Here is a 15,721-nt window from a genome sequence, read left to right as displayed (position 1 = left end):
TATAGTGGTATCCGATATTGAGAACAGTCTGCTCCGGGGACTGATGATTTGCACTTGCGAATCCTGAGGTTCAGCAGAATAACTCTTTAGGGTTAATGAGTAACTTTTTTCGATGTTCCGTGGGCGAATGTCGGCTTCCCAGAGAATGGGTTCTCCTCCCACCCACCCCGTGTAACAATTCCGTGGGCGAATGTCGGCTTCCCAGAGAATGGGTTCTCCTCCCACCCACCCCCGTGTAACAAAACTGGAAGAGGGCGGTCGTCTAATCACGCTCAGCAGTGGACCAGAGAATGAGCTCAAGCGACACCACCCCATCAGCCTCACCTGTGTGCCTCGTAAAGCACTTAACGTAAGGAGACTAACGAATGTGGCTTGTGGAGCAATATGGACTCCAAAGAACAAGTTCCTGTGTTTCAAACAGAAGAGCGGGTTCGTTGACGTTGAGGCAAGCACATATATTACATTAAACTCAGTAAAGCCTTCGACAGAACCCTCTCCATAGACTTCTTGGTAAAACAAGCGCTTGTAGATGACCTTCTATCAGATAGCTGTTTGTGTGTGCGTGTCTATCAGATTGCAAGACGAATTTTGACTTGGAAGACAGTTCATCCGCCACTACTTAAGCGGTTCATCATCAGTCCAGAGCTTTTCGCGAGTGTAGATGGATCTTCCAAAAGATTGGCTGTTCAATGTCGATGACATGAAAAGCGGATAACCCTCAGGTCGGATGGAAATGTCAACCGCTTGCAAGATGTTGAGGATGAATTTCAAGATTGGTGTCGGCGTCGTATGCCTCAAATTATCAGAAATTCCGTGTTTCCAGTTGGACGGACCTAATGGCACGTGGTATGTGGATATCATTTGCCACACGCTGTCATAACTTTTTCGAGAAACGAACAACAAATCAATCATAAAGTGACAATTGTCATCAGAATTTTATGGTATTCCGATCAGCTTTCATCGGATTTAGGTGGCAGTGGGATCTGCATGACGCATGTTCATATCAGTCTCGTTTAAGTAGTCCTCGTCTTGTCAGGGCGCTTTACTGGATTTGTACGTACGGGCATTGCACGAGGACGGACAAACCGTCAACCATTCTCTCGCCGAGGAAGATATGTTTCGACTGAAGCACATCCTAGACGGGACCAAAAAGCAGTAGCAAGCTGTTAAATAAAATAATGATCGTTCAGCTGTAGCATCCTTTCGATGCCAAACTGCCACACCACCAGGAGGAAGCGCGAGGGCTGAGATACTGCCAGGTTGCCCAAGCCTAGACAGGGTAGATGTCGGGCTCGAACCACGGACCTTCCGGTCAGTGAATTCGCGCTCTAACCACTTGGACCACCTCGCCCAAGCAAGCTATTACCAGTAAGTGTGTCGGGTTAATTATAACAAGCTATATCACAAATAATGACAACCTGATTTACATCTGAAGGACCTCGGAAGAACAAGTGGATAAAGGGTTGTCCTTCGCTTTCACGGAAACAGATCTGTTCAGATCCAGGTCGCCCCAGCGGCCTCAAGCCATTCTTTCGACAGGAGTGTTCAACGCCTGCAACACAATTACATTCAGTTAAAGTCAATGCTGGTATTGTTGCTGAGGTATTTAGGCCCGAAAGGTTGTCCATTCGATGCACCAGAAGAATCAACCACAGCCGCATAAGAAGTGGGGCGGAACGTCAGCAGTAGCAGGGCAATTAGATATGTAGAGTCCACACAACATGCGAAGGAACGATAGGATAAAGACGCAAATTACCAGAAGGCTTTACAGCCAGATATATCGGTCGCTTTCTAGAATATCGCAGGACACTCATGACTTTTCAACAGAATACACGCTAGCCGGTGCACATAACCCGCCAGCATAGAAGAAGCGAAGAGAAAAGGAAAGTTGAAGTATTACACACGGACAGAAAACTGACTATATGGGTTAGTAGTCAGACAGACTACTTGCCCGTATGTATAGTGGAAATCGGTTTGCATACCCTCAACTACGTCTCAAAAAGTTTACAAACTAATCAGTATGAGACACCAAACACGTCCGATAGCCGACAGTATGAAGGAAGGAAAATCCTACCAACATATAGCGTCTAAGGAAGAACCCTGATGCGGGCTGCCGACAAAATCCGAATGAGGCTCTCGTCTAGTATTTTAGTCACCGAATAAATGATGTATACGGGATTGGTAGGGCAACAACGCACTGAGGCAGACCCGTACTGCGTGCTTATAGACCCCGTCATAACGAGAATAATATAAATAGTTGGGCGACGAAGATGCTTATTAGATACGCATTCGTTTGGGAAATAAGCAGTAGTTTGTGCCATTTTATGTGAGTGCACTTACCACGTGAAAGAATAGAAGGGCCACCTAAAATAGCCGACATTGGAGCGAGCGTTCAACTCGACTGCAAAGGCGGTAGGGTGTCACAAACGCGGTACGCCCATTGGTCGGAAGTCAGCCTTCTGTCAACCAGAGGCAGGGGGGAGACGACTAGCTAGCTCCCACACTCACATTGGAGTTGTATCAAGTAGTACTGGACGGTCCGTGGGCCGTAGATGAACAAAGTTGGAAGAGCAGCATCTGCGTTCTGAAAAACGATTGTTGGTGCCCTTGCTAAAGCCTCCCCAGAGAGTCATCAGCCCAGTTCGGTCGACCTGGCCGAACTTTGATATTTTCAGTCTTAGCGTAGGTTTTGGTTGGTCAGAATGTCTACATAGGATTCTCATGGGCCTAATGAAGCGAACGCTATTTGTAATTCCAAGTGGGAAACGTCGAAAGGGATGAATCGACAGATAAGTGTGACCGTTTGAAGGCGCGTCCCCCGTGTTTTTGATGTGCCTCAAAATAAATACCAGTGTAACGGTGAATACTACTGATGAGGTGTGCGAGTAACACGTTTTCTCATGAGTCCACTTCGCGTCTATTGGAAAGTGAGATTTTTTGCGGAATTTGTGGGGCTGTTTTACAGCATTAGCCAACATTTGAGTGATAGTCGATGAATATCTAAGAAAGTTCGAGAAGGCGCTTTTAAGAGGACGGATATTCAGATTTTCAAACCAGATGCACATGAGAGTTTTGCTTTCCCGTCTACTAGTCTGTAACTGTTCAGTCGGTATTTTCTACTAAACAACTCCGCTGCCAAGGCCTTCTTCCTTTTACCAGTATCGGGGACAAGTTTTCTGCCTACTTTCATGGTTCTTTTTTCCGCACTTTCGCATTTCAATTTTTGCTTCATCCTTCAACTCTGCTCTTCATAGCTTACTCGGCCTGCCCAATTGTGTGTTGCCAGCCAATTCAGGTCTTTTGTGGATACTACGCCTACAGATTTCACAGTTCTCCGTGCCGCACGCCCCTGCTCGCATTTGGGGAAATGTGAATGCATATCATATCCCAGAGCATCGTGCGAATTGCAATGGGAGGATCAAAGAGCTGCGAGAATTCTGGTTGATCGTTTGCAGGATTTGGAGTGTGCGGAGAGCTCAAAACTTCCTAACTTATTCCTACTTAGCTACCCCCTAGGTTCGCGGACTGGTACTCAGAATCGAGGTCTTCGACCAAACTTCCCGGGTCATGTTTGTGCCTGTCTTTCAGCGGCTAGTATTCACCTAAAAGGTACAGGCACTTCGCTTTGCGTTATCAGCAAAGGGACTAAGCTTGCAAGTACGATGACCCAAATTAGAGGCGAATGCACTTTGAATGGGATACTAGATTCTGCGTAAACAACCGTCAGAGGAAAGCTATTCCACACACCGAATGCTTGAAGTGAGAAAAACTGTTGCCTAATAAAAATGTGCGCTCTGAGTTTGAAGATCTCACCATTTACCCACCGTGTGTTAGCTTGATCAACAATAAAAAACCTGTTGGCCAAACCTTGTTTAAACCGGGCTTAAGTGAGCATTACGCCGCCTCGGAGGCAACAACACTTCAGGAGAACTATGCCAAGCACCACGAGACTCGTATCACAGTTGCCGGATTAAAGGACGGCAACCGTTTTCGTAGCTGCTCGTTGAACGTTCTCAACGAGGGTTACCTCTTTGTTGCGTCCTGACACCTTCGGCCAACGTGCCACGCAGCAATGACGGTCAGCCGACAGAACGCAGTTGACAACTTAAGAGACTGCATAACTGTATATTCCATGGGAATCAATGCTTATTCCTTGGGGTCACTAAGGTCTGCACCTCGTTGCGTTCTGCCACGGTGGATGAGCTCGTAAACAATAACCCCAGGCACAACCCGGGCAAAGATATAGGGGACCTGCGGCGCCTGCTCTAGCTGTGCCTGTCCGTGGCATTCGGATGACGAGAAAATGGGTTTCAAATGTATGTTCCCAACGACGCTTACCGCTTTTATCACTGACCCCGTATTTTTTACTCATTATGCATCTCAATATTTGCCCCTTTTCCACCGACCCTCCATCCCGCCTTTTTCTTTGGCACTGATTAAGCAAGTGAACGTGTATAAATAAATGTTCTAACGGTCAGAGGAGTGAAGGGACCAAATTTCTTGGGGAGTCGAAAAACAAGAGGAAGTTGGCTTCGTGGACCCATCATCCGCAAAATGTCAATCAGATGAAGGTGCCCACATGGTCAGAAAGCCTTATATGCAACCATATTACTGGCTTTCTTGCTTATTACGGATCACCTGGTCCGCCCTACCACTCCGTTTATGGCATTTTGCCATTAGGAATAAGGAAACGGAGACATCACAGACAAAAGGTTGTCTTCTCGTTCTCGAAGCCTACGGACCCGGAAAGGTACATACGTTGAGTCTTTGCGTGGGTCCTCAAAACACTGGAACAACGTAACCTATAGCACCACTTTCAACAAGCCCACGGAAACTTTGCTCTGTTTGCGGACTTACCGGCCGACAACGCTTTTCCGTTCATCAGCAATGTAGATATAAAACCCTTGGCCTCCTCGCTCGTTTACACCCCATAATGACTTAGAAGTGTGCCCAAAGCTCAACTCTCTGTCTTATTTCACTAATCAACGTGGTTATTTGCCTGCCAGAACACCTTCGCGTGGGGAAATAACAAGTTGGGCTTTGCCCCACACTCCGGCGTCTCTAGGAAAATGTATGAATGCAAACTAGCTGGAGCCGTTTTTCTGTTACTTTAAGTAAACAAACCGGCTTTCTGTTACACGGTTATCGGCGGACGCAACACTTTCTCCACGGGGCCGTGAAATGTTGGATGAGCTGACTGGCCTGGAGTGCAATAATATTTCCGCCGGTGCAGTTAGGTGCAGTCCAGTTCTATGTACCGCCATTGATGCGTAAGATGATGACTGTCCCCTTCAACGGAAGGTCTATTACTTACACCCGGAGCTTTGGTGTGATGCTTGTGCTTTGGTAGGTCTCCACCTTTGTCGCACTGACTATCGGCACATCTCACTGCGGTACCAAGACTGGAAGTTTGGTCCAGGCATGTTCGGCATGATGCAGTTCCTTGCTCCCAGATTGAAACTGAATAAGAGGGTCCAGTTGACCTCACTCACCTTTGAAAATCTGCTTATTACCAGTGCCTTGGGTGTCGTGGTCGATCCTTTACTGGTGCAAATGCACTGCGGGCCTGGGTCTCCATGTACCAAAAAGCGCCACGGTGGTGAGACTGGATGTTCCGGCTGCATTTTATCATTGAAAGTCGAGTCGTAGATTAAGATTACGACTTCTCTGGCAAATATATGATCCGGTCTTTAACTTATCGGTCTGGGCATCCGAGTATTTGCGGCTCGATGGTGATGCAGTTTGCAAGCTCTCAGACTTCAGAGCAGCTTTCAAGGCTAGCTTGCCCTTGGTTGTTTTACTTTTTATATTCGGGATATATATTTAGGATATTCAGAAGGGCAATAGTGCACTCGCATGCCCTATAAGTGGGACCCCTGTGGAAGCTGGGTGAGCGAGCAATATAACAGCTATCTTATTAATGTTCATTTACTGAGGAACTTGGTATCAAGGTGGAGCGGATGCATAACCGGAAACTCAGAACCTAGGTCTTTTTTCAAACGAATCAATAAGCTATCCCTCTATGGTGTGTCTATCCCATTGGCGACAACACCTCAACAAAAGAACCACGTCTCTTATCAGACATCGATTTCCTCGCCCGGGCCTTTTAAGTAATAGTATAACTCCCCTGTTGAACACTGTGACGAAGCTTGTCTCCACAGGCGCCTTTTGTTCGTACTTCGTGTGCTAACGTAGCACCACGTTTATCCAGTTGTTCAGCAACTTGCCCCTCGTTTTTATTTTACGTCAAGGACGATGAAATTCTGAGCGTTATCCACGCGACGTCGGCACTGTTTTCGTGAGCTTATTACGAAGAAAATCAAACAGCGTGCTAGCTTAGACACTTGACCGCCTCTTATAGTTGAGCATTAGGATGTGCGTCAAGTGCTTTTGAAGCTCATACAAGCTTGGCTACGTCTAATACCTTTATTTGGAAGGACACTCGGTGCCAATCACCGGTTTCTGAGTAGCCCGGAAAAAATCCTTTGCGTACGATTAAGCTAGATTTGTTGTCGTCTGCGTGAGGTCTGCATCAACGCAAAGGTCGTTGGCACTCCATACCTAGTTCAGCCATGTCTATTGAGGAATCAGTCCAAGCGCTTGCAGAAGCGAAATGAGCTGTGCACCCGACCTTGCTGCTAAAAGTCTTTTCACGTGCAAACGTAGGTGTGCCCCCTCAGTTTCATTATACAATTTCGGAATTTCCAACGTTACTAAATCTAACCATGTTCAACCTGAGAGATCCTTTGGTCTGAACAGTATCCACTCTATGAAGTTTAGTGAGTGCCTTGCTTCTTTCCACTTCACTCGGTAAGCTCTTTTTCACATGTGTGATGGGTGCTTCAGCCACGTCTCCAAACACCGATTCACATCCCTTAGGAAGCAAGCTGATGTGGAATCCAGATATGACACCTAAGTCTTTTTTCTCTTCGGACAACCCGCATGTACTTTAACGCGTTCTGTCCAACACTGTTCTAGTCCAATTGGTCTATGCCCGTTTCCGGAAGACTTCTCCAAATGCGGCTAAACCGTGAGCAGGCACTCACCTCATCTTCGACTAGTAGGGACCTGATACGATTCCTTTCCGCCACGACCGTATGAAGCCGGGATGAATTTGGCACCACTAGCCACCTTACACTTTGGTTGTCGGCCTTCTTAAGTGAACTGGCACTCCATGACTTCGTTAGTGGCTCTTGGTCCATGTGACTTAAAGCCCTCAGAATGGTTGTCACAGGCTTCCGAATCTTCATCATTTTCAGAAAACTTACTCTCTGCTCAGCTATTTCGTCCCTCTGTGACGTGAAAACATAGCGTGACAACCCAGTCGCATCATTGGCAGCCATCGATATTTTTCGTGTCATCTTCACACAATCTTCACCCTAAACGGCAACAATAAATTGATACACCATACAATATTCATCTTCACTTATAAGCGAGGATGTCACCCAGGTTCTCTGCAAATCGACATCAGTCCGGGCATCCGACCATTCAGTGAGATCACTTCGTCTTTTATTTGCTCAAAAGCCTCAACCAATACCAAGCAATTAATCCATTTTGAGTGCTGCTGTTTCTCACTGACTCTAGTGAATTGCCAATTTTTTTTACTTTACCTGTTCTCGGGTTATCTTCAGAAACCGTTATCGAGAGCAAAATTTCTGCCCAGGTATAATAAAGACACCCAGATCAAACTTGTACAACATTGCCGCCTCCCTCTCCGGAAAAGCTGTCTCACTTCAAGTTCTCTTCTAAGTTGGAGCCTCACCAGTAGCTTTAACGAAAATACCACGTTTAGCCTCATATACTTAGAGCGGGTATATAAATTGGTTCTGTACTTATATTTTACTCTTTTCCAGTCTTGTCAAGGCGATGGTCCAAAACAAGAACCTCCATAAAATCAAACCGGTCCCAAACTGCCCATTTCTGCATGCCCTTTCAAATGAGTGACTCCTAGCTTGGCCTTTAATTGGGGTCTGTTTGCCTGTACGCGTCAGATACTGGCCTAGCATCCACATCCACTTGGCGATAATCTTTTTCAAATTTACCTACACCGCTTTCACCTTATAAACACACAAGGTAAAATTAAAACGGTTTAATTGTAGCTGGTCTACCAGCTACACTTTGATATTCGTTCCTTCTCGCAGGACTGTCTCAACACGACTACCTAACAAAATTTCTCAAAGTAAAACGCATGCTTTTTAGCTCCGTTGCTACTTGGCAAAGTTCTGACACTTCTCCTGGCAACGTAGCTTATCTGACCGTATTCACTTTACAGTACACTTAGCCGGGTACAACCGAATTTGGTGCGTCAATCACCGGAGCTTATGATGGATGGACTGTCTTCTCCTCTCAGCTGTTTGTACAGAAGCTGCGGAGAATATCGAATGAACTCCAGTTTCAGCCTACATTCCTCTAAATTTCCACACGTGCACACACTAAACCCACCGGTTCTAGTCCGGATACTGGTTGCTTTCTTTCGTTGTTTTTAAGCTTTACATTAAATTCACTCTAGTGTTGATAAGGAATCATATGGGAAAAATAAGGTGGCGAAAGATAGACTCCGCAAATCTCCGTATTAGTGAGGATATTGGTCAGTAGGAGCCTAATAGTTTGGCTCTGCCTCCTCAGTTCAGTTTTAGCCGGCCGGCTCTTTTGATTGAGTTATTGTGAAGGACGCATTTCTTCTCGTCTGAAAGCAACGGTGTTTTTGGATAGCATGACTCCTATCGTTAGTGAGCCTTTTACACTTATCTTCAACTGGTACGCATTTCTCTCGAAAAGCAATAAGTGCGGTTGTGCTGCGAGATGACGGGTGTCCTGTAGAATCTGGTGATGATTGCATAGTGAAAATGCTCCTGTGCGAATGAAGAGGAACGCACATAGTTTTGAGCAAGCCATATGAACCTGATTTCTGTGGTGTTCTGTGTTTTAGTGGTTCGGCAATACTGGCAATCGAGCGTGTGTCCCGGAATGTAAGAATGATCGTTATTTTGCACGTTTTCTCGAATCGCTTCAAAAAATACCATACCCCGAATTGGTTTCCTATAAAGGAAAATGTCGGTTGCGGATGGTCGGTGGCTTGTTCACTTAGCTGGGCAATTTGATTGCAAACGTTTCATCACCAGTCCAGGTGACATCATCTGTGTGTTATTGGGGGCCTTGTTGTGCGTGGCGGTGTGTTAGTGGTTATGTCACTACCACCACTATCACCCACAGCTACGCACAACTACGCCCCCCAATAACGCACTGATGATGTCACCTAGATTGGTGATGAAACGTTTGCAATCAAATTGCCCAGCTCAGCGAACAAGCCAACGACCATACTGTGCCCCCTTTGGGGTCGACAAGAAGGTTGAATAGTCGAGCAGGAGTGGGCCGGTTAGACCAGCACATAGTTAGAGGAATCTTTTTGGTTCGCCAAGTGTTGGCTAGATGGTAATTCTTAACTGCTACCTAAGAGTTTCCAATTCGACGCTAAACATTTACAATGGCCCAGTTATGCCGTGAACCTCACAAAATTTTTCGGGCCTCAATAGATGAGCTATGGCTTTAAGCAGTCCGCATGTGCCACACGTGGTGGCTTATTTTCTGAAAAAATGCAGCTCATGTGTTCAGTAAGCAGACTGGAAATATTTCGAGTGCCACGTAGTGCAATGTTGGTTGGAAAGGACCATATTTATCTTCACGATGAAGCTGACATCAGTTGGGCAGATTTGGTGGCACCAAAGTGAGTCTGTATTGCTATATCTCAGGATCAGTTTCGTTGCTGCGATAGATATACTGACTTTATTGCAATGGGTGTACGAAAGACGAGTTGAAGATGTCCGACTGCGTGCCGGCGCGCAGGGCAAACTAAAACCTTACTTTAGACAACGTAACGTTCTACCTCTAGCAAACAGGTACTTTTTGTTTAAAACCGCGTTTTCACTTCAGAGGCGCCATAGTTAGCCGTACTTGTCCGATTTACTGGGGACATCAGGCAACAGGCAGAATGAGGCCTTTCCTTGAGGTTGCATCTTTTGGCTTCTGATGGCCCGGGGTTAGGTAGGTTTTCTAGAACTTACGTGCATACGTCTACAGATCCTTCCTAATGAACAAAAACTGACAAGCTTCGAAAGTAGCATCTAATTCTGCAATCTGATCGATGTGAGGGGATCAGTTGGATACATGGTTTTTGTCTTAACCAGGCTCTTCACTTTAGCAGTGGCTGAACCATTTATTTGAATCAATTTGATAGGAACATTGGACATTAGCAGATTGCCTGTTGGTGATTGCTTCATGATGAAGGATCGTCAGACGTATTCCCCGGGGATTGAAAAGTTTACTATTTAATTGAATTAAAAACCCGCTGAAGCCGTCATTTAAAAGTTTGTGTTTCGCACAACACTACGACAGCTGACGATTTTGTGAAGCCTTTCATACTATGTAGAATATTGACATTCGTTTGCATAATATGCAACAAACCCACTGCTCTGAGTTTTGGCTGCTGAGGTGTTCGACAATTCTACCTGGGTTTACATTGAGGAGGAACGTAGAAATCTCGCATACTCAAGCAGCACCTCGGTAACCATCGGATCCTTGGCTCTCGCGTGCAGCGCACAGGGGAGCGGAAATGCCTAAAGCAAGGTGTATTCTACTTCTTTCACGTCCTTGTCAGTGGTCTCTTATTGTTGGCATTGGTTAGTTTTTCCTCTGTTCATTAGAGTTACTAGAAGCAGGTGCATTTAGCCTCTTTACGTTATCAGTTGACTGAAATTAAAACCAAAAATTTTCAATTCCAAACTGGAACGATACCGCAGAATGCCTAAACAGCTTGCTATGTGATGTTTTCCCGTAAATAGTGAAATTTGACTGTTGCGAAAAAGGTAAAAATTGGTAGTATCGTACAGTGTTGGTGAAAATGGGGTAGCATCGCACAGTATCGGTATCGGGGGTTATACTGTGTTACCGACAACCATATGATTGTTGGTCAATTTTCGGCCTAGTCGCAGTGCATGCAGTGTGGCCTCATTTCTTGTGTTCCATCAAACGTCAACCGAACCCTCTCACTCACACGTTCCATCAACTTCAAATGCGAACAAGCTCCCCACCTGACCTCATATGACTCCATGATATGTTAATTCCAATCTGTTCAACCTTTCGTTTAAATTAAACAATTTGTTGTCAGCGCTTCCCGAGAAATTATTCGCATTCTATACATTTGCGTTCCGGCTCATGCGTTGTCACCACCTCACCCTCCCAGTGAACCATTTGCCCGACTCCACCACAGTAGCAGCAGTGAGTCCCTACACTGTGTTTCTAAGATTTCTGTTACGGTTTATCCGCTTTTCTAATCCCTTCACCTCATCCTCACTTACGTTTTTGTGACCCGGGCAGGAACCCACCGAGCCAAGGCAAAGAGGCCCCAGCGGTGGCTTCGAGTTTCTGTTCACTCTGAGAGGCTGGGTGACGCCAATTCCCTGCTTCATCAGATCTAATGTTTTGGTTCCTCATTTTCCACCGTGTACACTTTTTTGTAACTTATCCGCTTTTCTAATCCCTCCACCTCATCCTCACTAACGTTTTTGTGACCTGGGCAGCGAACCCAACAGTCCAAGGCAAAGAGGCCCCAGCGGTGGCTTCGAGTTTCTGTTCACTCTGAGAGGCTGGGTGACGCCAATTCCCTGCTTCATCAGATCTAATGTTTTGGTTCCTCATTTTCCACCGTGTACACTTTTTTGTAACGTGTCAAACAGGAAGCCTCTTGTTTTGTCTTCCCTCGCTTTGTTTTTAGCCCATCACCTTCAAGTTCTAACAATCTGATATTGTCCGATATTTCTTCATAAAACGCGTATTAACTGAGCTTTCCTTCCCGTGCCGATTTAGTGATGACAACGCCTGCGTCGGATTATGCCCACCGCCAGTGGTGCTGTCACTTTTCCCGAAGGCTCCTGTACCCACGATATCCCTCAGACACGCTTTTATTCTCATTGTGACTTTCGATCATGTCTGACGTCATGCCGCCCACAAATTGGAAATATACATTACTATTATCAATTAAAGAACAAACTTTGGGATGGCTTGATTAGGTGTTAATTGCAAAGTGTTGGCACCGTCAGCAAAACCTAACAGGGAATTGATCGGTACTGCATTTATTCCATATAAACCAGGGACATTGGAGTCCATTCAAAATATTCACATGGCTAACGTAAGGGTAGCCTTCCAGAAGGGGAACGCTTTTTGCTCTACACTGTCGCAATTGAAAGATGGCCTCTCTGCAAACAGAACCATGGACTGTATTTACCGAAAAAGTTTAACGACTGTACTAAAGTCTACATAGGATACAGCGCCAGAAAACTTTACAACAGAATTGAGGGGCGTGGGAGAAAAATAAACAAGCCACTGAGAAACGCGGATGAATTATAAGCGTTACTGAAATACTCAGCAATAGCAGAGCACGCACTAAGCGTGGGGCACAAAATTACTTTAGAAACGGTTGGGGTTTTGAAATGAATATCACGGACCTCTTCACAGAGACTGAGAGCCGAGCCGGCGGAAATCACCCAGTATCCCAGGTCCACAAGAATAAAAGGCGTAGAATTGGCTAATACGCGTCGGTGTGCGAATATCAAAGGGAGTAGTAGCCATCGGTTGGATTCCGTTTAACCTAACCCATATCTCCTCAACCTAACTGTCTCAACGCTCATAAGCCCACGAAGACTGAAAAAAATCTACCGGTGACACCCTCGGTGAATCAACAGTTGGTGCGCCTTGAAGTGGTAAAGTAAGGGACAAAAACCGATGGGAAGCAATTTAAAACCCCTTCAGTCAATCAGTGCAAGATTTCGGCAACCACACACTAATCGACGAGAACCTTTTTTGACACTTGGCACTGATGAAGTGTAATAATTTTGAAGAGGTCTTACTGACTGGTCCTCTGTCTGCCCTAAAACTTGGACCCAAACTTGGCCCACCCACTTGGCCTCATGAAGCTTTTGCGTCAAAGGCGAAATGTTGCCCATTTATAAACTACCGATTATTTACAAAATCCCCCTAAAACGTAGATCGAAAAAGGCTTGTTCAGGCTGGCCGCACGCCCACTCCNGGCCCACCCACTTGGCCTCATGAAGCTTTTGCGTCAAAGGCGAAATGTTGCCCATTTATAAACTACCGATTATTTACAAAATCCCCCTAAAATGGAGATCGAAAGAGGTTTGTTCAGCCTGGTTGCACGCCCACTGAATCCGCAACAGGGATTTGGTCACACGGGGGATGGTTCTTTGAAACCACGTAAACGATTGTATCGTCAATTTCTTGGCTCATGACTGTCAGTGACGCAAAACATTTTGGGACAATCACTAGTGTATTAAGAGTAATCCCTCTTTTCCCCTCTTCTCAGACTTCCAACTTCGGCTGCAGCCGCGCAAACGCCCCGTACAACTGTTAATAACTCGAGATGGCCGGTCGCCGGTCTGCACTCACATGGTCCTTTAACGGGAGGGAAATTATTCCTCATCCTGCATTGGCTTGACTCTCCGTGTCAGTCTCCTCGCCTAACCCGTATCCAGCTGACACAGAAATGTGTAACCCCTCTCCGATCACGGCAGCCTTGACGGCCGTTACGGGGCTGTTCGTAAACCGAAGTGAGTCAGTACAGTGGCTGCATAGAACCGTCTTACCCAGTGTGATTGCACTCCCTCAACTATTTTCTCCACAATCTCAATCACAACCTCTCGCACGCTCGAGCCTGCAATCACAAATACGAGCAAATATTTTATGTGACCCCGGCCGCCTCTGAGGCGAGTTCATTCTCACCTAATGAAACTTTAGTTCATATTTGACCAATCTGTTTTTTTGCTGCAATTTTGGCTTGCTTCTTTCACAAGTTCAATTCCATATACGATGTTCGTTTGGCCCCATCCATTGGCACAGTCTTTCCACCCAACCCATCCTTTGGACCTGACTTCCCCACAACAGTGGAACCAGTAAGTCTACTTAGTTTCAGATTTAACCACATTTTTGAGACATCTTGCTGTTTACTCCCACTTCTAATTATTTCATTTCCATCTCCATTTTTGCTCGTTGTGAAACTAGTCGTTTTCTCAACTGCCCAAGGTCACCCATAACCAGCAATAATTTCCAGTTTTCGTTCATGCAAACCGCCTTGATCTTTGAACTAGTCAGACCACATGCCCGTTGTTCCCTAAAGGCTAGAAAATAAACCTTTTATCGTTATTTCATCGGACACTGTCCACCGTTTATGCGATTGCTCTCTATTCGCGCAATCCGCACTACCTGTGAATCATCCAATCATACTTCATTCTCTCTGTAAACGTATGATCATGCCAGACGGTTTGCCACCCGCAAGTTGGGAATCAACATTATTATTATTACACCAGCGTGCATTTGATAGACTTGGAGGCCCATAAGCACAATACCGTCTTGACCCACTTCTGGCTCCTCATAAGTAGCTTGTTTAGCTGGCCTCAGAGACGTTGCACGGACGGCGAGAGCACACTGCATCGACTGACGCAGACAAAGTGCTACGTGAAACCAAGACAACTTTTAGGTGGTAGTGTATGTTTATTTGTATCATTATCTCCCACTGCTGAGCGAGGACCCCTGTATCACTTTTCCGCATGGGAACAGCGCATTTTTTCCCGCACTGTTTTTGAACACAATCGAGCGCGTAATCATTAAAGATGCCGTTACATATTAAGCCAAGAGCTCGTGGAAATTGGTTCGTCGATATATGGTTGATGTCATTTTTACACCGACCAAAATCATTATACTGGAATGGCCGCAGTGGGCCCGACTGTCAGATGCACTGTGCGTCCTTTCACAACTTTATTCCGTCAGAAATCCCCAACCTAGTGAGCCCTCACAAAACCCCTGCACACATTTCGTTTTCAAAGGGTTATCTGGATGAGGCGAGGAAGAATAATGCCTGTTCATTGTAGCATTTGTACCAATTGACATTTTTACCATTGCTATGGGTCGTCGTCTCAACCCGAGTGCTCGTATTTGGTACATTTCTGACACCTAAACCGACAGAATCTGTGTGCTTGATGTTGTGCCCGCATCATATTAGGAAACTGATGGCTTGATTGCGCCACGTGCCGGAGCCTGAATGCCAAGCTCTTAAGGCTGACTTGGTGACCCAGCTTGCTCTCCCGAAACCTTTTGCCACTGCTGCACTGATTATCACGCATACATGTGTCGCTCAAAGGAATAAACCAGGGAAGTTGAAGCTGCCGTGAATTTACATGAAACATTTACATGCACACACGAATTATAGCTGCATAAATAGCATATATGTGCATAAATAGCACAAATAGCCCGGAGATATGCACACCTCTCTGGAGTACGCAGCAGTTCACCATTCCATCTACAGACCTCTTAGTGCGGATCCGGACTGCGACAGGCTCATTACCGAAGTCATGAACTCGGATATTTGCTTACTGAATAAGTTCAGCCTCCCGGGGATCCACGACGTTCTACATCCAAAACCTGTGGAGCTTGTTCTCTCTTTCGTGGACGGCTTCACTGAAAGCAACACTAGATAGTGTTACTGCATGCAATCAAGACTGAACAACGAGATGGGAGGAGGTATTACGGCTATCTGCTTTCTGCGTTTCAGTCAGGCGTGCCAATCCAAGAAAACAACCAAGAAATCCGAATTCTGGAACCACGGTGCTATTACAAATATAATACTATACATATTCAACGAACCTCAACGGATTCT

At 45.8% G+C, this 15,721-nt stretch overlaps 1 protein-coding gene across 1 annotated transcript in view; it reads right to left on the bottom strand.

Moving 5' to 3' along the window:
- Positions 1–5,624, bottom strand: part of T265_11893 (hypothetical protein) — a gene marked incomplete at both ends in the record, with an annotated part of 28,755 nt that extends 23,131 nt beyond the window's left edge. Inside the window, one exon of the mRNA XM_009178710.1 lies at positions 5,493–5,624. Within this exon, the coding sequence (XP_009176974.1) occupies positions 5,493–5,624 (132 nt within the window). The remainder of the gene's footprint in view (positions 1–5,492) is intronic.
- Between the last annotated feature and the right edge of the window lie 10,097 nt (positions 5,625–15,721).

Source organism: Opisthorchis viverrini (assembly GCF_000715545.1).
Source record: "Opisthorchis viverrini unplaced genomic scaffold opera_v5_630, whole genome shotgun sequence".
NCBI lineage: Eukaryota > Metazoa > Platyhelminthes > Trematoda > Opisthorchiida > Opisthorchiidae > Opisthorchis > Opisthorchis viverrini.
Note: the sequence above shows the minus strand (reverse complement) of the source record. Positions and strands in the feature narration are given on the sequence as shown.